This window comes from Peromyscus eremicus, chromosome 3 (genome assembly GCF_949786415.1).
Source record: "Peromyscus eremicus chromosome 3, PerEre_H2_v1, whole genome shotgun sequence".
NCBI lineage: Eukaryota > Metazoa > Chordata > Mammalia > Rodentia > Cricetidae > Peromyscus > Peromyscus eremicus.
The window spans coordinates 52,346,493-52,369,115 of NC_081418.1; the positions used below are offsets into that span (position 1 = coordinate 52,346,493).

Consider the following 22,623-nt stretch of genomic DNA (forward strand, 5'->3'; position numbering starts at 1 on the left):
AAGGCAAGACGTGATGAGCTCAGTAGTTGTGGGTGTGAGCCAGCAAGTTAAGAGTACTATCTATGCTCTACCATCCTGAGTGTGACATGCAGTTCTCTGAAAACTGGCCCCCACTTTCTTTTTCCTTCTGTCATCCCAAACACAACCTTTCCATCATTATAGAACTGTGGAGATGAGAACCAGGAGGACTCAAACCCTTTTGCCTCCTCAGTACTTAGAAGGACTTGGAGGAATCATCTTAATGATGGAGGTAGGATCCACTGACATTGAAGAGGTGATGATGAGCTCAGAAATTGAACACATAGAAAATCCTGGAGAAGGTGTACAAGTGGAACTGCAAGCTAGTTTCTTCCCAGAAGATGGTGGGAATGGTTCACCTTCAGTTTTGATATGGTGGTACTCTATAGATAAAATCAACTTGATTTTCATTATTGATAGTATTCAAAATATCAGTCATCAGACATTGTGAGTGATCGCCTCTACAGAGTATAGTGTTATTCAACATTGGACTGATAGGGAATCTCTTCCTATAATGTTTAAGATTAAGGTTATTCTGTTCACGGGGCATGGAGGATATATTCCTGAGTATGGAAAGAGCAAAGTCCTAAAAAGTAAAATGATATGAGGTAGGAGGAAATGATAGGGCTGAGAGATGAATGTTTCAGATATATTTGTCTCATGAAAGTTTGATGATACCAGAATGAAAGTCTTCTTGTCACAACTCGATAAAATAGGATCCAGGGTGTTAGGAAGGGCGTAACAGTCATGCCTGCCTGTCTGAGATAAGCACTTTTCACAAAGACTTCTGAAGACTTCAAAGAGAGTTTCTCCACCCACTCCATGCTGTACACACTTCCCACATATGCACAATATCTTTAGCATTCTATAAGACTGCAACAATTCAGACACGATTCTAAGCAGAACATTTGCCCAGCAACAACACTTACCACTCCAGCATTGGGTTTCCAAGATCAATGTACTTTGTATCAGAGTGGCTTATGCAATTTCCTTCCTTTATGCCTTTTAAAACCTGCCTTTGTCTCAATTGCCTTAAATAATACCCATCATTTATAACAGTTTTCATATTCCTCTTTCAATGCTTCCATTGGAAGAGGAATATGAAAACATCATAACATTATCAAATAAATGTTGTTATTCTTTGGAAGACATGTCTCTGATTGTTTAGATTGGCCACATGCTCAGGATGAAACCACAAGCTTTCCTCAGCTCCTAGGGAATGGAAGCTGATCTAAAATCCAGGAGACACATAATGGTATACAACAATTGATCAAAGATGCCGAGCTTCCTGGGAAAAAGAGAGGTAACATATGCCTGCTAGATTCCTGCAGCAAGAGCATGATTTGCAACACTGTGGATCTGTGATGAACGCCAACAGTTAAGTCCAACACCACTGAAGGTGTTTTTGGATCTGTGGATATCTGGAGACAAAGCGATACCTGGAAGTAAAGGGTTTTGCCTTCACAGACGATCTCCAACCTTACTCTCATTTCTACACCCAGAGGCACGTGCAAAACAAAGCTTGGAGAAACCCCAGAAACCCGCACAATTCTTCTCTAAAGTCGGCTTAACTTCATCTTTGAATATATTGTTGTGTAGGAATCAGTGTACAAGACAGTTGACTGGGCAGAAGATAACAAACCGAACCGTCCTTAGGAAGACCTGGGAATGGTGCCAGGGGCAGGAACAGAATCACAGACGTACAAGGACCAGAATCAGAGGCTCAAAGCTCTCAGCTTTGCCCCTCAGCACTGAAACTCCAAGGTGCCTTCTGCCTTTTCAAACCTGCCCACAGTCCAGGTCCTCCTCTTGTGTGTACACCTTTGTCTCTTATAGTCATGTGGATATTGGATATACTTCTGGAATTTCTTCTCTGAGCACCAAACCTTACTATAGGAACCATGTACATAAAAAAAAATCTAAAGGTTCTGGACTAAAAGTGAGACTCATTCTTTAAGAGATTTTTAAAAGAGTCAGCTTCCTCTGTTTAACTTCTCTTTGTGTCTTGGGGAGAGGTAACAGTAGAAACCCTTGGGAAAATCTCAGAACATACAACTGCTGAACTTCCTTTTGTCTCCACGCATGGGTACCTTAGCCAAAATACTGACACAGCATAGGCCCCTGATATCATCCTTGTTCAGACCTCTTGAAAACAGGTTATAAAGGACAGCATGAATTAAACCTTCAAATGGCAGCATCTACAAGCAATAGCACAAACTGGAACTATGTCGAAAATTTACAAGATACTGTCAGCGAACACCTGAAGCTGAAGGCATGTTTCATTCTTTAAGATGATCAACCTCTGCAAGTTGATCCTGCTCTGTAAACAGACCATGGATTCTCAGATAGAGGTGTTCAGCAGGGTATCCCCATACCATCAGCAGACTGTGCTAGGCCATCTCTGCTCTTAAAAGTATTGCTTAAGGCTTTTTATCATCCTGTCAAAGCACATCTAGCTTCTCTACAGTGACAAGGGCTGCTGCAATTATTGTTCCTCACATAAAGAGTTCCATTGATGAAACTTCATGAGTCAAACTAGCAACAGTATCAAACTATTTATTACTTATAATGCATACTGTGAGGAAAACCAACATCAACTGCCCATTTTTATTGTCCTGTTAGAATGTTAAGGTAGAAGGCTCTGACTCCTCTGAAAGTAAGGTGTGTTTTGAAAGCAAATTTGGAGTATCTTTTAGAAACATCGTTGAAAGCCAAGAGGTACCATAATAAAGGGATGGTGATCAAAAGTGGCATGAAAGTAAGGAGATTAGTGATGAAATTTTTAACCCTCTAAAATTAACTGAAGATTACAGCTTGAGCTGGTGTCTGTCCAAGGCAGAATTCTGTCGCTTGCTGTTCTGACTCAGTTCAGACTGCTTCTGGGATAAGGATTTAGCAATTCTTTCATCTGGCCTTAAACAACCTGTGCTCCCTTCCAAGCTGAAATAGGGACAGGAGAGTGCAGGAACAAGGCCAGAAATAAGGCATCTCTGATGGACGATGGAAATCAGCATTTGGATCTCTGGTGTGAGGTGCAATTGAAATATGCAGGTGGCACCAGTCAGCTGACAATGTGAAAAGAACAGAGTGAGCTAAGGAGGACCTTGGGTGCAGAGGACAGCTAAGTGTGCTCCCAGAATCAGCACATGTTAAAACTAAACTGTGGTTTAGTGTTTTTCTGAAGTCGGCACCATTCCATTTTCATCTTATAGTGTTTCCTACGATAACTAAACAGTACTTTGTTTGCTTCTACCTTCCAAGCTTTCTTACTGGCACAGGAGAGAATGACACATCTTAGACTCCCTGATACCCTAGGCTTAATATTAGATAGTCCTGAGGCTCAGTTATGCCACTGTGAGAACTGCCGTGTGGACACAAGGGATGCCCCTCCTACTCTCTGCTACTCACAGGGACTCGGATCTAGATAGTTGCTACTCTCTGCCGATCCTGCCATGGACTCCAGGCTCTTCTGCTATGTGGCTCTTTGTCTCCTGGGGACAGGTGAGTCCTCAGAATGTCATGTAATTCCACTCTTTCTCTATCTCACTCTGTGTGTATGTGCATACATGTACGTGTGTGAGAAATAAATATATATATATATATATATATATATATATATATATATATATATATATATATATATTTCACTTCTGTCTCCACAGACCACACCAAAGCTGGAGTCTCCCAGTCTCCCACTCACAGGATCACCAAAAAGGGACAGAATGTATCTTTCAGGTGTGATCCAATTTCAGGTCACAACCGCCTTTACTGGTATCGACAGAGCTTGGGACAAGGCCCCGAGTTTCTGATTTATTTCCAGAATGAAGTTGCACCAGACAAATCAGGGTTGCCTGGTGATCACTTCTCTGTAGAGAGGCCTAATGGATCCTACTCTCTTCTGAAGATCCAGCCCGTGAAGCAGAAGGACTCAGCGGTGTACCTCTGTGCCAGCAGCTTAGCCACAGCAGAGCACAGTCACCTGCTTCCCACTCACAAACCTCAGACGCTCAGCCCTCCTCACTGCTGTCCTGAGCACTGAACAATGGCTTGGTTGGCTCCTCCCTCAAAGGGAGCAAATGCACCTGAGTTTCCAGGTTCTTCCACCAGTGGGAGGTCAGGAAATGACCTTGGGGTTGTGAGACCGATGATGTTGAGTCCTCCTAAATTTGGATTATCACTTCCCAGTATTCCTGAGATACTGTAGATCAATAACTGTGAGTCAACAGCAGAGCCTTGTCTCAAGGATAGTGACACATAGATGTTTTCTTGCTAAGCTACAAAATTGCATTGTTTTGACAAACAATCCCACCCTCAGTGACACTAACTCAGATCTACACTACACTGAGCAGTGGCCCAACCAGAACAAAGCAGAGTCAAGGCCAGCCTTAAAGATTAGGACCTAAATGATTTCTCTAAAATTCAGTTACCAAAGGAGACCATCTCCCAGAACAACATTCAGTCAACTATAGGCATATACTACTTTTTCTTTCTTTCAACAACCCTGCACTCATTCCTCTTGAATTATTTTTCCCCACAGTTAGCTGTTTCAAAAGCACACCCAAATAGTCTAAGAAAACATATTTAAATATGAGGATATGGCTGCAAATAACTAAAAATTTATCTTAAAGTAAGTTTTTTTTTTAATTCACTTACCTCTCCTTCAAACTACAAATTAACTGAGTGCATCTATATTTGTATTTTAATCATAGAGACAATGATGGGCATCATTTGTCAGAGAGTTTTCTTACTATCATTAAATTAAGATAAGAGCTTATTAAAATCCCAATATCATTGTTTTCATTACTTTTGATGTTAAAAAGTTTTAAACTTAAGGCATGTAGCATACAAAGGCATTTTCCAACATCCTTACTTTTAATGCAACCATGTTAATAAAATTACAGCACTCAATACCGGTTTTGTATCTAGTAATAGCACCTGTGTTAAGATACTGACTCCATCTTTTATCAGTTTTGTGATAGGCAGGTCATTTAATGTAGTAAGCCTCGTTTTCTCATGTATACAAGGAGAGATTAATTTCCATGTTTCATCGATTGCTGAGAGATTTATTAGGATAATAATCACAGCTGTCCTTTGCAAACTGTAGTTGTATGAATGAGGATAGTATCACCACCCTCATTACTAAAAAGGAAGCACTCCGCCCATTCTAAAGTGATTGGGAAAGTTCTATTATGATCCTTTTGTGTTTTTCTCTTCAATCTTCCATGGGTATTTTACTCTCCTCCTCCTCCATTTCTCAGCATATATGGTGAGCTTTTTCAACATATGGTCTATGCAAAATGTTAATGGGTTTGATTAATTTAAGGGATCCTTCAGTCAAGTAAGTTTGTAAAACTCTGGGTTATGTGCCACTAAATAGATTTCTTTAATGTAGAAACACAGAAAGTCAAATTTAGCTTGATTTCATAAAATACAACCACACTGGCAAAGCTGTTAAAGACAACACATTCCGAGATGACCCAAACAGCAGTTCCAAAGCAGTTCCATCAGTCTACAGGCTCCCCTGAGCATGGGGAGTTTTCATCAGCCACTGATGCTCTCTTTCTCCTTCCGGTATTACTCAGCCATTCATTTTTTTTTTGTTGTTGTGTGTTTGTGTGAGTGGGTGTGTGTATGCTTGTATGCGTGTGTATGTTTATGTGAATATGTATATATGTATTTGTGTTTATGTGTGAATGTGAGTGTGTGTACTCATGTATCTGTTTGTCTGTCTGTCTGTGTATTGTGGAAGCCAGAGGTCAGCCTTATTATTTCTTTGGTGCTATTTTCTTCTTAAGACAACTTCTCTTCATTGAGACCTGGGTGTCCTATTAGGCTAGGCTGGTCAACCAGCCAGAGATCTGTTTGGCTCTGCCTCCTGAGCGTTTGGATCACAAGTTTGTGGCTGAGGCAATATTCTAAACTTCTTTTTTAAACATTAGTATTTTAATTATATATATTTATCAAATACAGTGTGACATAACACACATATAGTATAATGATCAAATGAGTTAGAATTTTCATCTCCTTAAGCATTTTAAAATGACATTTGGTGATATATATATATATATGATGTATATATTTATGTACAGTATACACATACATATATATATATATATATATATTAGTTTTTCAAGACAGGGTTTCTTTGTTTAGCTTTGGCCATCCTGGAACTTGCTCTGTAGACCAGGCTGGCCTTGAACTCACTTAGATTCACTGGCCTCTGACTCCTGAGTGCTGGGATTAAAGGTGTGCACCACCACTGCCCAGTTTACAGTATATATTTTGATGAACAAAGTTTTTAAACCAAAGTCATTCCATTTTCCTCTTTTTAGTTTTTATTGTATACTTTGTTATCTGATATACAAAACAATCATGCTTTTATATATACCTATTTAAAAATTTTCAAGCTTTTACACTTTAATTTGTAATGCAGCTACACTTATTCTCTTTATATAGGAAAGGTCATTGTATAATTTTCCACATAGTTATCCAATTTATCCAGTGGTATTTGCTAAGGGATAACATTTACTTACTTCACTCGTCAATTGTAGCTGAAGTTTTCTTCAATCCTACCTAGCCCCACAGACTCCACAGCAGCTTATAAAATAATCACTCAGAAGCTTATATTAATTAAAACTGCTCAGCCATTAGCTCAGGCCTACCACTGACTAGCTCTTACATTAAACTCAGCCCATTTCTGTTAATCTATATGTTGCCATGTGTTCCGTGGCTTTACCTGTGTGCCATTACATGCTGCTCCCTGGATGGCAGGCTGGCATCTCCTCACTCAGCCTTCTTCTTCTTCCCAGAATTCTCCTTGTCTGCTTATCCTGCCTATACTTCCTGCCAGGCTACTGGCCAATCGCAGTTTTATTAAATCAGTGTACAATAGCATTATCCCACAGCAGTCAATAAAATCACATTTATCATAAAACAATAATTACATATGCATTGATCTTTTTTTTCTGGGACTGTATTCTGTTATATTGCTCTGTTGCCAGATCCTGCAAGTATACCATACTGTCTCATTTATGAAAATGTTATAATAGAACCTTTATCTGTTAGTCTATTTCCCCAAGCTCCGTTTAAATCAAAGTTCTTAATCACTCTAAATAATATTTTTATATAATGTCATATATATGAAAATGTTTATATATACATCATATATATGACAATATTTCATATATAATTTCATGCATATCTTTGCAAGGAGCAAAAACTATCTATTGGGAATTTCCTTGATTTTTGTTTCTCAGTGATGTAAGCACATTGTATATTAAAGCTATGAGCGTAGTAACAACTAGTATTCTCAACCATCAAACAAAGTTTGGCATCTAATAAAAGTTTACAGCTTTGTAAAGAAGGAATAAAATAGGACTCATTACTAGGAGAGAAATCAATCACTAGAAACCAATTTGTCACTATTTCTGACAAATTGGCTGACAATGACATTAAACAGTATAACTGCAGCACGTACTTAACTAGTTTGTAGAAATGAGAGGGGCATGTAAAGATCCAAGTAAAAACTGCAGTGTTTGTGATGAGAAACAGCTGACTGTTAAGTACCAGTAGATCGGATGCCCCAGAAGAAAAGATCAACAAATGTGAAGATGGTAGTCATAAGGAAACACAGATAAAATAAGGACAAAGAGTAAGTAAGCCGAGGATATCCTCATGGTGAAATATTCAAGTGGGGATTCCATTGTAAAATTTTAATGTATAAACTTCTTTAAAGACTAGCTCGATGCCCTCAACAGTAATTCCAACATTCTACCCTTCTCGGCGTTCTCTTCCTTAGATTAGTTTATTTTCCCAAGTGCTTACTAGGCTTCTTCACTGACAGCATCCATAGTCAGCCTGTCATAAAAATTCCCCTGGACTAAAGAGTGTTTTGCCCAGGTCCACCCCTTCCAAGATTATCCGACACCTAATGATTAGTGTATGTCTACGCTGTAATATGACTTAGAGTTTATTCTTTTTTAAATGATTATCCTTTATTCCTCTCTCACTGGCTCAGGTATTACTTGAAATTTCTGTGTGTAAATTGAAACTGGCTTGCAGTTTTCTAGCCTACCCCTGATGCCTGATTTTGAGAGCTCCCAACCTCTAGTATAGTTAGTAGAGGTAGAGCCCATTGACTTCATAGCTGGTCACTAGAGGGCACTGCAGACCCACAGTGAGCTGTGGGCAGCATTTCAGAGGGTGGTTGCAGAGCTGTAGTATGGAGACCACAGTAGGGTTTTAGCTGTGGAACCAGAAACAGTGCAGGCTCAGGAGGCACAGAATAGGGGACAGGGGATCAACTATCTTTGCACATACACTGGGCATCACTAGAGTGAGTTATAAACTGTAGCCTTGGCAATCTAAAACCACTGGATATAGGAGAAGAGAAGAAAACTACTCACTCAGAGGATTTCATGAAAAGGACTTCCCCAAGCCAGCCATATTTATTCAGCCTTCCTCCCCACCCTTCCACTAACTAGGCGGAGCTGAAAGGTGGAAGGGCTGAGACAGCAGAGTATGCCCAAGGGTACAGACAGCCTATGGGAGCCAACAAGATCACTGACCTCAGAACCTGACATCACAGGCAATGAGATGAGATGAAAGGGGGAGTTGACTCCTGCTCTCACCAAGGAGACCAGCATCCTGAGTAGAAGGATGTGTGACACTGCCCTCCCTGACTCTGCCTGGGGCCCCACCCTGCTCTGCTGTGTTACTGTCTTTCTCTTGGGAACAAGTAAGTCCTGAGCTCTGGTGGGACTGCTCCTCAACTACTTTACAGCTGCTGCTGAATCCATCTACTCTTTCTCTGGATACTTACTCCTGTCTCTTGCCTCCCAGGTTCAGCAAGTCCCGGGGCCATCCAGTCTCCAAGACACATAATCAAAGCAAAGGGAGAAAGGTCCATTCTGAAATGTAGTCCCATCTCTGGACATTACAGTGTGAGCTGGTACCAACAGACTCTGGGGCAGGAACTAAGGTTCCTCATTCAGCATTATGAAAAAACGAAAAGAGCGAAAGGAAACATGCCCAACCGATTCTCAGTCCAGCAGTTCAGTGACTATCGCTCTGAGATGAACATGAGCGCCTTGCAGCTGGAGGACTCTGCTGTGTACTTCTGTGCCAGCTCACCACAGCCTTACAGAGTGACAGGCTTTCTGTCCCTTAATCTTCCTGTCCCCGCTGGTGATGTACTAGGGAGAGGTTGTGAGATTCCACATAGCCTTAGCCAAAGCCCAGAAACGCTCCTAGATCTTTACTAATCCCCTCACTACATGAACCTACACTGAGTGGTCCTAAAAGTGGGGTGGGCCCCAAGACTCCAGATGGTCTCACTTATCTGCCAATGCCTTCTAGCTTCTAGACAGTGGGAGGAAACCCTGCTCTGTGTTGAGGTGTGGCAACGGGCAATATGTTTTAAGACAAGGGTAGACATTAACATATCCGTTTTCTAGATGAAGATTTCTATACATCAACACGAATGAGTAGCTTACGAAACTTACCAACATTTCATGTTTAAGAATATCAACATGAGGATTAAAACCTGCGTCTCTTTGCCTTCTATGTCAAAGTTCTGAATTTCCTTAGTGTTTTCCAGTGTGGGTCAAAAAAATGTAGTAGCTCACTGTGTCTTGTCTTATAAGACCAGCTTGGGTTAGTGTGTTTGTGTGGGAGGGACTGCCAGGTTATACATGTATAATATTAAACCAGATAATGTTTGTATTGTCATAGTTTCAAGATGAGGTTTACATTTTCAACAACCTAACATCAGAGAAAGAATGCATGTATATAGAAATAAAAAACAAGTCACAAATTCTTTCTCTTCTCTGTTGGTAATTTTTGTATATTCCTTATAAATATTGTTGCATAAAGTAACTAAGAGATTATGCTTTAGAATCGACTTGCTTCTATAGGGAAGGGGTGTGGCATGACAACTGTGAAGTTCCCCATTTGTTGGAGACAATGACATCACTAAGTCACTGAGAGCCCCAGCTCTAGTTTCCACAAACAGGGCTGGAAGACATCAGATCTTGCTTTGGTCCTGAGATGGACTTCAGGCTCTTCTGTGTGGCCTTGAGTCTCCTGTGTGCAAGTGAGTGCTGCAGATGTCCTTCCCTCAACAGAATTCCCAAGTCTTTTAATTAAGATGACATCATCAGGCTCTGTCTTCCTCTATTACAGAACACATGGAGGCTTCAGTCACCCAAGACCCAAGAAGCAAAGTGGCAGTAACAGGAGGAAAGGTGACACTGAGCTGTCACCAGACTTACAACTACAACTATATGTACTGGTATCGGCAGGACCTGGGTCATGGACTGAGGCTGATCCATTACTCATATGGTGCTGGTAGCACTGAGAAAGGAGATGTCCCTGATGGGTACAAGGCCACCAGACCAAGTCAAGAGAACTTCTCCCTTGTACTGGAGATGGCTTCCCCCTCTCAGACAGCTGTGTACTTCTGTGCCAGCAGCGATGCACAGCAATGTGTGGCTGTCTCCTCTCTGCACATAAAGTAAATTAGGAAGACAAGTTTCCTGTGTGCCCCAGGAAGTCCCCGCCTCTGTAAGAGTCACTGAGCTCTAACAAACCAGGAACATTTCAGCATGGGTCTCTACCTCACTGAAGTCCATTCTAACACCTTTTCATGGCTGCTTGTCTCAAACCCACCCCTTGTTTCTGCTTACAGAAAGAAACCTGAATCCTTAACTGAAGTCATCATGACTCCTTTGATAAGCTCATAGTTACTATCTCCCTCCCTGTGGACTTCAAGTTAACTCTTCAACCACTTTACTATCTACCTGAGTCACTTACATGGTGTCTTTCCAGGCTGTGTTTACTCTAAAGGCCAATAGCCCCCTTTTTTCTACAGGACAGTAGCCCATGAGGTCCTATGTCATTTTCTTCCCCCATCTCTATCATTAACCTTTACCCAGCCTTCCCTGTTCTTTCCTCTCCAGATGAACTTGTCTACATTCCATTACTTCCTCATATGTGCTGTGCTGTTTTCAAATATGGATACATTTTCCTAGGACATTTCTTCTGTACCGAAGGCATGCCTTTCCCTCTTCCTCTGGATCTCTACTTCCCATGAAAATCTATTTCAGGTTGGATTATTTTTTTAAGATTTTAATGTAATTACATTATTTCTTCCCTTACTTCTTCCTCTAGTCCCTCACATTATTCTCTCCCTTTTCAAATTCAAGGCCTCTTATTCTTTAATTATTATTTTTTTATTATATTTTTTTGTGTGTATGGCCTGAATAAATAAATAAATTCCAGCAGTTGAGTCTATTTAGTGTTACTTATATCTATACTTTTAGGGATGCCTCCTTGTGATTGGATAACCATATATGGGACTCATCCTGGGGAAGAGTTACTCCCCTCTCTCAGCAGGCTTTAATTGCAAGAAGAAGAAAAAATCTGGAGGTATTACCATGCCAGATTTCAAGACCTATTACTCTTTTTCCATATCTTGATGAATTTACAAATAGAAGTATCATATTCTCTTATTGTAATGTGTCAGTAACTTGGTTCAGTGGATGGTAACTGGGTAGAGAGCTGCAGGAAGCTGCTCATGCCACACTGCATTCTACAGACTGGGCAATAAAACTGAGTCAGCATTGAGTTTGGAGATTCATGTCATAGTCACCTTTGTACCATCATGACAGGCCTCAAAAATAAAAGAAGGTGTATTTTACTTCGTATTTCAAAGTTTGTTCAAAGACAGCCAAGAAGGAAGGCAAAGGAGAAGGAGGAGGGAGGGGACACACACACACACACACACACACACACACACACACACACACACACACATAGAGGTGGACATCTTTTAATGCATGCTGACCCCTTCTTTCTGAAGTTGTGTCCATGAATCAATTATAAACCTAATCCATAGATTAGCAATTGGTGAAACCTGATTCTCCATGATCTTTCTTAAAGTCCTTCCTCTGAACACTCAGTAGACCAGCAAGTCTTTAAAACACATGAACTGTGAACCAATGGCTGAGGAGCCCCCATGGAACTGGACCGGGGCCCTCTGGATAAGTGGGATAATTGATTAGCTTGAACTGTTTGGGAGGCCCCCAGGCAGTGGAGCTGGGACCTGACTTTGGTGCCTGAGACCTTGGTGCCTTGGTGCTTTTTGGAGCCTGGGGCCTAACCTGGGATACTTTGCTTGGCCTTGGTGTAGGGAGGAGGGGACTGGACCTGCCTTGGCTGAGTCTACCAGCCTGGGCTGACTCCACAGGGGAGACCTTGCCTTGGAAGAGGTGGGAATTAGGGGTGGATTGGGGGTGAGGGTTGGGGGTTGGGAGGAGGGAAGACGGGGGAATCTATGGCTGTTATGTGAAATTAAGTTAATTATAGAATTATATATATATATATATATGTATACATATGTATACATATATATGAGGAGGTGAGGTAGAAGGGGAGAACTAATGAGCAAAAAGAAAATAATAATAATAAAATAAAAAGAACTTGAATCTTTGTGGAACAGTTAACATCTAAACCAAACAAGCACTATTTTGCTTTGCAATATAGCATACTTTGCCTATAGAATTCTTATCCCAAAAAGATAAAGAATACTATTATCAATACAAGGTAACCCAGGAAATACAGAATGTTCCTCCTAAATTTTCAAGACAAAAAAAGTGTAAATAGAATTACCACAAACAACTGGCTTCTTTCATTGTCCCTTACAAAAAAACACACCAGTAGCTGAAGTGATGATCCTTGAATTCAAACTTACCACATAGGAACATTTTCTAAAGAATTACCCAACAGAATGTGCATGGAGGTGCAAACCACCAGGAACTGTGGGAAACCACAGAAGAAACCTTCAGCCACATCAGAAAACATTTCATGGGCTGTTCTCTAACAAACTCCATTTTATTAGTTATATCTGAATTACTTGGAGTCTTTTCTTTTAAGTACCTCCATGGAGAATTAATCTTTACTTTTATTCACTGTGTCATTTTGAAGATAGTCTTTCTTTTTCTAATTTTTAATTTTTATGATCATACTGAAATACATGGTAATAATAAAGTTCACTTTGATGCTTATGAGGGAAGGTATATTTGTTTACTCTCAGCATTGTGTCTAGGAAATAAATTCACAGATTAACTGGTAAAAAGCTATGCAGGCTAATTTCATGCCTCTGGATATGAAATGAAAGGACAATGAATATCTAAACACCTACTGGTATCTAGAAACTTCTATTCCCTCTTTACAGGCTGAGGTGTAGGGGATAGAGGAAGGTTGGGGAAGAATAAATGTTTGGTGGAAACCTGAAAATATCCTTAAGAGACGGATGTTAGACTCTGAAAAGTAAGATTGTGGGCCTCCAGTGTCTCCTCCTGTGATAACTTAATCCTCCCTGGTTGGTGGGACTCTCAGGGAGAGGCTCACCTGCTTCTTTTGGAGAATCTGTGTTTTGTCTACCAGGAGAGGCTGAAAGAAAGATTTTTTCCACACTTGTTTTTCCCCAAGCACCTTTAATTCAGAAGAAGCAGAAACCAAAGTAACAGACTGGACTGCCCTTTTCAGAACTCCATCTCTGTTTTAATATCTATAACCTCACAGTATTTTATACATATTCGTTGTGTTGTAGATCCAACCTCAGTATGTATTTGCCAAGAAGTTTTCCTCTCTAAACCAACTATTCTTCCCTCAGGGCTCTGATCTTGACTATTTTTGAAGTTTATGTTCTGAATTACATTTTTTTTCTCTTTGTGACTGGTTTCTTTCACTTCACATAGTATTTGTTACATTATAGGTGTATATGAACTTGACTTATTTCAATAATTCATTGTATTGAAATTGTACATTTTCTCCCTATCCTTCACTTGATGGATTTTTAAGTTTTGTCCGTCTCTATGTTTGCCAAAGACTACAAAGAGCAACAATGATTTCTAGATTTCCCTGATTTTTGTTCTCAGTGACATAAGCACATTGCAAAATAAAGCTTTAATGTATTAATAAGAAAATCAGGGTATCTAACACTGTCAAACAAAATATACAGTTTGGCATCTGATAAAAGATTACAGCTTTTCAAAAAGGAAGAAAATATGACTCACCACTGGGGGGAAAATCAATCACTAGAAAGCAACCCATTTCTGACAAATTGACTCACAATGACATTAAACAATGAAATTGTAGCACATACCTTAACATCTGGGCACACATGAGGGAGACATGCAAAGCTCCCAATCAGGTTCTAGAAGTAGAAATTGTAGTGTCTGTGATGAGAAATAGCTGACGGTAAGTAGCAGTAGATTGGATGCCCCAGAAGGAAGGATTAGTGAATGAAGCTGATATTCATGAGAGAAAATGAGAACAAGGTGTCAGTGAGCTGAGGATAACCCCAAGTTATGTGCAAGTGAGGATTCCGATAAAAAATTTTTAATATTTAAATTTCTTCAAGATAAGCTAGCTGTCTGCAATAATTCCAACATTCTACCATTCTTGCCTTCATCTTTCTTAGACTGGTTTATCTTTTCCAAGTGCTCTATATGCTTCTCCACTCACCGCATTCCCAGTCAGCCTGTCATAAAAATTCTCTCAGACTAAAGGTGTTTTGCCCAGGTCCACAGCCCTCCAAAGACATCTGGTAACTAAATGACTAGTGTATGCCTCTCTGGACACTGTGATACAATTTAGAAATTACTGTTTTCTTCTTTTTAATGAGTTTCTTTTATGCCTTATGCCTCTCTCACTAGCACAGACAATATTTGAGATTTTGGTGGGTACACTGGAACTGGCAAGGACATTACAAAGTTTCTTTGGTCCTCTTCTTATGCCTGATTTCTACCACAGCCATTAGCGGTACAGCCCAGTGACTGCACAGCTGGTCGCTAGGGGGCACTGTGGACCCACGGAGCGAGCAGCTGCATAGCTCTGTTTTGTTGCCCACAGAAACACATTAGCAGTGGAATCAGAAATAATGTTGTCTAGAAAGCCCAAGGCAAAGGACAGATGGTCAACCATCTTTGCACATAAACTGGGCACCACAACAGGGAGCCATGAACTGTGGCCTTGAACTGTAAGCTTGGCAATCCAAAACCTCCTGGAGTTAGAAGAGAAGGAAACACCTGCCTCAGAGCATGGAAAGGACTTCCCCAAAGTCAGCCATATTTATTCAGCACAGCCATCTCCCCTTCCACTAAGCAGGCTGAGCCTAAAGGGGGAAGGGCTGGGCTAGCAGAGTATGCCCAAGGGTACAGACAGCCTATGGGAGCCAGCAAGATCACTGACCTCAGAACCTGACATCACAGGCAATGAGATGAGATGAAAGGGGGAGCTGCCTCCTGCTCTCACCAAGGAGACCAGCATCCTGAGTAGAAGGATGTGTGACACTGCCCTCCCTGACTCTGCCTGGGGCCCCACCCTGCTCTGCTGTGTTACTGTCTTTCTCCTGGGAACAAGTAAGTCCTGAGCTCAGGTGGGACTGCTCCTCAACTACTTTACAGCTGCTGCTGAATCCATCTACTCTTTCTCTAGATGCTCACTCCTGTCTCCTGCCTCCCCAGGTTCAGCAACTCCTGGGGTCATCCAGTCTCCAAGACACATAATCAAAGCAAAGGGAGGAAGGTCCATTCTGAAGTGTATTCCCATCTCTGGACATAGCAGTGTGAGATGGTACCAACAGACTCTGGGGCAGGAATTGAAGTTCCTTATTGAGCATTATGAAAAAATGGAGAGAGAGAAAGGAAACATGCCCAACCGATTCTCAGTCCAGCAGTTCAGTGACTATCACTCTGAGATGAACATGAGCGCCTTGCAGCTGGAGGACTCTGCTGTGTACTTCTGTGCCAGCTCACCACAGCCTTACAGAGTGACAGGCTTTCTGTCCTTTAATCTTCCTGGGGATGTACTAGATAGAGAGAGGTTGTGAGATTCCACATAGCCTTAGCCAAGGCTCACAAATGCGTCTAGATCTCTACTAATCCCCTCACTACATGAGTCTACACAGAGTGGTCCTAAAACTGGTGTGAGCTCCAAGCCTCCAGATGTTCTCACATCTCTGCCAGTACCTCTAGCTCCTAGACAGTGAGAGGAAACCCTATTCTGTTTTGAGGTGTGAGCATAGGCAATATATTGTAAGACAAGGGTAGACATTAACATATCCATTTTCTAGATGAAGATTTCTATACACCAATAGGAATCAATTACTTATGAAATTTCCCAGCATTTCATGTTTAAGAATACCAACACAAGCATTGAAATCTGCATCTCTTTGCTTTCTATATCAAAGTTCTGAATTTGCTTGGTGTTTCCCAGTTTAGGTAAAAAAAAAAAAAAATGTTGCAGCTCATCATCTCTTGTGTTACAAGACCAGCTGAGGTTATTGTGAATGCATGAGGTGCTGACAGGTTCTAGATGTACATTATTAAGCTGGATAATGTTTGTGTAGTCATAGTTTCAAGGTGAGGTTTACATTTTCAACAAAAGAAAATTTGTTACTCAGTAATCAAGCAATCATTTTAAAAGGAATATAAGGAGATATTATAGCAGATGCTTCTCTCTCTGATTAAATCAGAGTATTGTTCAGAAGACTTCCATTACTGGTAGATCAGACCTTATTTTGAAAATGAGCCTCAGAGTTGTGAAATTTCATGTTCTCTAATCAAACACCTAAGTCTAAAGTGGACAGTGGTTCTTCCTTGGACATACTCAACCATTGGCAATTGCATTTTTTCTTGGTGGCTCTTGGTTTTTGGGGACCAGCCATGCCATGGTTTTGGCATTAAGAGGTATGTTCTTTCTAGAATGGCAGATTCTGTCCTAAGCTTCTTCATATGGATACTGTGCTGCCCTCTTTGTCTCTGCTTCTGCTTCTGAGTCCTTCCTCACCAGTTATGGGATTATAGAAAGTATCCATCAAGATCCCACCATGATGTTTGGGAACAGAAGGCAGTTTTATACTTTGGTATTATCTGTGTAGGCAGTAACTGACCTATCCTTTACTTAGGAAGGAACCTATACTGCCTTTGAGTGAAGGTGTTTCATGTTAGAGAACTTAGAACACGATCTTTTGATTGAAGTGTTACATTTACATGAGAACCTAGACAAACCAGACCTTTACATTGCCAGGCTAACAGCTCACTTACATTGCTGAAGAAGACTTTCTCTCCACAGAAATCACAATGAGGAAGCTTAGGTCAGCCTTCCACAGCATCACCTGAAACAAGGAAGGTTTTGCTTTTGTTTTTGTTTTTTTAATCCATGAGGATACACTAGCCTAGCATAGAATGTAGAGCTTGTGTCCCTGAATTGTTATGAGATAGCTTAAATCAACTGTTCACATTGAAATGACCTCAACCTTGGTGTTTTATAAGCTTTCTGGGTGTTGAGCAGTTCTTGTAGCCATAGACAGCACTGAAGGTTTATCTTCAAGTGTTTAAGGCAAAGTAAAGAATTAGTAGAAACTTCATAGAATACAGCATGTTGTATGGGTGCAATTAAGACTATACATATAGTTAAAAAAATAAAAGAATGTAAAACAAGGAAATGTATCATAGTAGGAATAAAAGAAACCTAATATGTTGACTAAAATCAAAGAAAAAGTACATGGATGTATAAATACAAAACAAACCACAAATTGCTTAAATCTCAGCTGTTAATTTGTGTATATTCTCTCCAAATTTTAGTGTGTAATCCAACGATGTGATTATAATTGAGAGTTAACTTGCTTCTAGGGAAAGGGGTGTGTCATGTTAATTGTGCAGCTCAGCATTTGTTGGGGACAGTGACATCACTAAGACACTGAGAGCCCCAGCTCTAGTTTTCCCAAAGAGGGCTATAAGATCTTGCCTTGGTCCTGAGATGGATTTCAGGCTCTTCGGTGTGGCCTTGAGTCTCTTGTGTGCAAGTGGGTGCTGGACACAGGGAAGGTGTTCTTCCCTCAACAGAATTCCCTATTCTAGCTAAGATGACATCATCAGGCTCTGTCTTCCTCTATTACAGAACACATGGAGGCTGCAGTCACCCAAAGCCCAAGAGGCAAGATGACAGTAACAGGAGGAAAGGTGACACTGAGCTGTCACCAGACTTACAACCACAACAGAATGTACTGGTATCGGCAGGACCTGGGTCATGGACTGAGGCTGATCCATTACTCATATGGTGCTGGTAGCACTGAGAAAGGAGATGTCCCTGATGGGTACAAGGCCACCAGACCAAGTCAAGAGAACTTCTCTCTCGTTCTGGAGATGGCTTCTCCCTCTCAGACAGCTGTGTACTTCTGTGCCAGCAGTGATGCACAGCAATGTGTGGCTGTCTCCTCTCTGCACATAAAGTAAATTAGGAAGACAAGTTTCCTGTGTGCCCCAGGAAGTCCCTGCCTCTGTAAGAGTCACTGAGCTCTAACAAACCAGGAACATTTCAGCATGGGTCTCTACCTCACTGAAGTCCATTCTAACACCTTTTCATGGCTGCTTGTCTCAAACCCACCCCTTGTTTCTGCTTACAGAAAGAAACCTGAACCTTAATGGAAGTCATCATGACTCCTTTGATAAGTTCACAATTACTATCTCCCTCCCTGTGGACTTCAAGTTAACTCTTCAACCACTTTACTATCCACCTGAGTCTCTTACATGATCTCTTTCCAGGTCAGTAACCTTTTTGTTCTACAGGACAGTACCCCATAAGGTCCTATGTTATTTTCTTCATTCATCTCTATCATCAGCCTTTACCCAGCCTTCTCTGATTTTTTCCTCCCCAGCTAAACGTATCTACATTCCCCTTCTTCATTTGTCATGTGCTGTTTTCAACTGTGGAGACATTTTCCTAGGACCTTCCTTCTGTGCCGAAAACATGCCTTTCCCTCTTGCTCTGGATCTCTACTTCCTATGAAAATATATTTCAGTTGGATTATTTTTTTTTACTGTTTTAAGATTTTAGTTTAATTACATTATTTCTTTTCTTACATCTTTCTCTAGCCCCTCACCTAATTCTCTTCCCTTTCAAATTCAAGACCTCTTATTCTTTAATTATTATAATTTTTTATTTTGTTTTTTTGTGTGTATAGCCTGAATAAATAAATAAATTCTACCTGTTGAGTCTAGTTAGTGTTACTTCTATTTATAATTTTAAGGATGCCTGCTTGTGATTAGGATAATTATGTAGGGAACTCATCCTTGGGAAGATTAACTTACTTCTCTCAGCAGACTTCAATCACAAGAAGAAAAAAATCTGTAAGAATTACCATGCCAGATTTCAAGATCTACTACTCTTTTCCCTTATATTGATGAATTTACAAATAGAAGTATCATATTGTCTTGTTGTAATGTGTCAGTAACTTGCCTCATTGGATAGTAATTGTGTAGATGACTTCAGGAAGCTGCTCATGCCGCATTTCATTCTACAGAATGGGCAATAAAACTGTGTCAGCATTGAGTTTGGATATTCACGCCACAGTCATCTTTTTGGCATCATGATAGGTCTAAAAAGTATAAGAAGATGTGTTTAACTTCAGTATTTCAAATTTTTGGTCTATGATTAATTGGATCTGTGGTTTGGGGACTCGTGGTATGGTAGAACAGCCTGGCAGGAAGAATATAACAGAGTTGTATTTCCCATCCTTTGAGAGCCATGAAGGAAGAGAATGAAAAGAAGAGAAGAGGAAGAGAGAAGAAGGAGAGAGGGAAGATGTGGGGGAAGTGGAGGAGAAGGAGGAGGAGAGAGGAGAAGAGAAGAGAGGAGAGAGAGAGAGAGAGAGAGAGAGAGAGAGAGAGAGAGAGAGAGAGAGAAATCTATTAACTGCATTCCCCTTGTGACATATCTCCTCTTACTAGGCTCTGCTTTCTATTATAAACCCATCTACAGATTAGACAATGATGAAATCAAAGCCTTCATGTTCTAATCTTTCTCATAGTCCTTCCTCTGAACACTACATAGACAAGTAAGCCTTTGATACATGAGTCTTTTGGGGAATGCTCATCTAAACCAAATAAGCACTATTTTCCTTTGTAATATTGCAAAATTTGCCTAATATAATTATCAAAAAGATTTTGTTTACTTATTTTTGTTAAAAATAGACTGTTCTTTCATACAGTACATTCTAACCACAGTTTCCCCTCCCTCCACTCCTACTAGTTTCCCCCTTTCCCCAGATCTATTCCCCTCTCCTGCAGATCCTCCTCCCCTCTCCTCAATATCCCCTCCCCCTCCATTTCAGAGCAGGCTTTCAAGAGAAAACAGACAAACAACACAGAACAAGGGGGAGTGGAAGGAGGGGTTCCTGCAGGTGGACGTATTGTTTTAGAGGAGAAGAAGAAGAAGAAGAAGAAGAAGAAGAAGAAGAAGAAGAAGAAGAAGAAGAAGAAGAAGAAGAAACAAAATCTTTCATATTGAGGTTGGTCAAGGAAGCAGTAGGAGGAAAAGAGTCCCAGGATCGGGCTAAGGAGTCAGAGATACACCCACCACTCACTGTTAGGAGTACCACAAAGAAACAACCTAACAGCCATAAGATACACACAGAGGACCTAGTGCAGACCCTTGCAGGCCCCGTGTTTGCCATTTTAATCTCTGTGAGCCCATGTGAGCTCTGCTTAGTTGGTTTGGTAGGACATGTTCTCCCGGTGTCCTCCATCCCCCTAACTCCTACAGTGTTCTGTGTATCTCTTCTGGACAGTTCCCAGATCTCAAAGTGGAGGGACCTTGTGGAGAACTCCATTTTAAACCCTCCAAATAATTTCTGACTGTGGGTCTGCACCCACTCCCATCTACAGCCTGAGGAAGCCTCTGTAATGATGACTCGACAAGGCTCCCATCTATCAGTATAGCAGAATATCATTAGTAACCATTTCGTTGATTTTTTTATTAATGAAGAAGATTACTTAATATATACAGCAATATTCAGCATAAGTTGTCAAGTCACAGAAGAATAAATAGTAATTACCACAGAATGTTAACTTTTTTCATTGTCACTTAAAACCAACACATCAGCAGCTGAAGTGATGAATCTTGGATTCATACTTACCAGATAGGAACATTTTCTAAAGAATTACAAAGCAGAATGTGCACAGAGCTGTAAATTACCAGAAACTGTGTTAAAGTACACGAGAAAATTACAACCACATCAGAAAACATTCTATGGGATGCTCTCTAACAAACACCATTTTATTAATTACCAGTGCATCTGAATTACTTGGGGTTTTCTCCTTTAAGTACCTCATGGAGGATTCAGTTATTAATCTTTACTTTTATTCACTTTGTCACTTTGAAGATAGTCTTTCTTTTTCTTCTTTTTAATGTTTATGATCATAATAAAATACATGGTAATAATGAAGTTCACTTTGATGATTATGAGGGAAGCTATATTTGTTTATTCTCAGCATTGTATCTGGGAAATAAATTCAGAGATTAACCGATAAAAATCTATGCAGGCTAATTTCATGCCTCTAGACGTGAAATGAAAGGACAATGAATATCTAAACACCTACTGGTATCTAGAAACTTCTATTTTCTTTTCACAAGGTGATGCAGGAAGGTTGGAGAAGAATAAATGTTTGGGGGGAAACTGAAAATGTCCTTAAGAGATGGATGTTAGACTCTGAGAAGTCTGTCTGGTTGTGGGCCTCCAGTGTCTCCTCCTGTGATAACTTAATCTTCCCTGGTTCGTGGGACTCCCAGGGAGAGGCTCACCTGCTTCTTTTGGAGACTGTATTTTGTCTACCAGGAGAGGCTGAAAGAAAGATTTTTTTCCACACTTGTTTTTCCCCAAGCACCTTTAATTCAGAAGAAGCAGAAACCAAAGTAGCATACTGGACAGTCATTTTCTGAACTCCATCTCTGTTTTAATATCTATAACCCTGTGGTATTTTACACATATTCATGATGATGTATAACCATCATTATGATTTTCCCCCCAAATTTTCTTCTCTAAACCTGTTAAACAGTAACTTTTCTTCCTTCTTTGTGTTGGTCTTGCCTATTTTTAGGAAGTCTATATTTAGAATTATATTTTTCCCCTTCTGTCTGATTTCTTTCACTTCACATAATATTTCATGTATTTTAATATTTATAAGAACTTGACTTACTTCAGTACTTCATTGTATTAAAAGTGTATATTTTTCTACCTACCCCTCACTTTACAGATTTTTAAGATGTGTCCATCTCTGTTTTATATCTATCTTTTCCAAAGTCTACAAAGAGCAACAATGATCTGCTAGGAATATCCATGACTTTTATTTCTCAGTGACATAAGCACATTGCAGAATAAAGCTATTAATAAGAAGACCATGGTATCTAACACCATCAAACATAAAATATACACTTGGCATCTAATAAAAGATTACAGCTTTGCAAAGAAGGAAGAAAATAGGACTCATCACTAGGGGAAAAATCAATCACTAGAAAGCAACCTATTTCGGAGGAATTGGCTAACAATGACATTAAACAGTGTAACTGCAGCATGTACCTTAAAAAGTTGATAGAAATGAGGGAGACATGCAAAGTTCGCAATCAAAATTCTAGAAGTAGAAATTGTAGTGTCTCTGATGAGAAATAGCTGACTGTAAGTAACAGTAGATTGAATGCTCCAGAAGGAAGGAATAATGAATTTGAAGATCATATTTATAAGAAAACACAAAGAAAATGAGA

The 22,623-nt window shown here is 40.2% G+C and overlaps 3 gene segments (V, D, J or C); all 3 read left to right on the forward strand.

Moving 5' to 3' along the window:
- Window positions 1–8,676: 8,676 nt before the first annotated feature.
- Window positions 8,677–9,281, forward strand: LOC131906257 (T cell receptor beta variable 5-5-like). The segment is given in 2 exon segments: window positions 8,677–8,755; window positions 8,860–9,281. Coding segments are annotated over 2 exon segments (501 nt in total).
- Window positions 9,282–10,065: 784 nt separating this feature from the next.
- Window positions 10,066–10,535, forward strand: LOC131906258 (T-cell receptor beta chain V region C5-like). The segment is given in 2 exon segments: window positions 10,066–10,111; window positions 10,201–10,535. Coding segments are annotated over 2 exon segments (381 nt in total).
- A 4,691-nt stretch (window positions 10,536–15,226) lies between these two features.
- LOC131906841 (T-cell receptor beta chain V region C5-like) lies at window positions 15,227–18,357 on the forward strand. The segment is given in 2 exon segments: window positions 15,227–15,443; window positions 17,986–18,357. Coding segments are annotated over 2 exon segments (414 nt in total).
- Window positions 18,358–22,623: the final 4,266 nt, after the last annotated feature.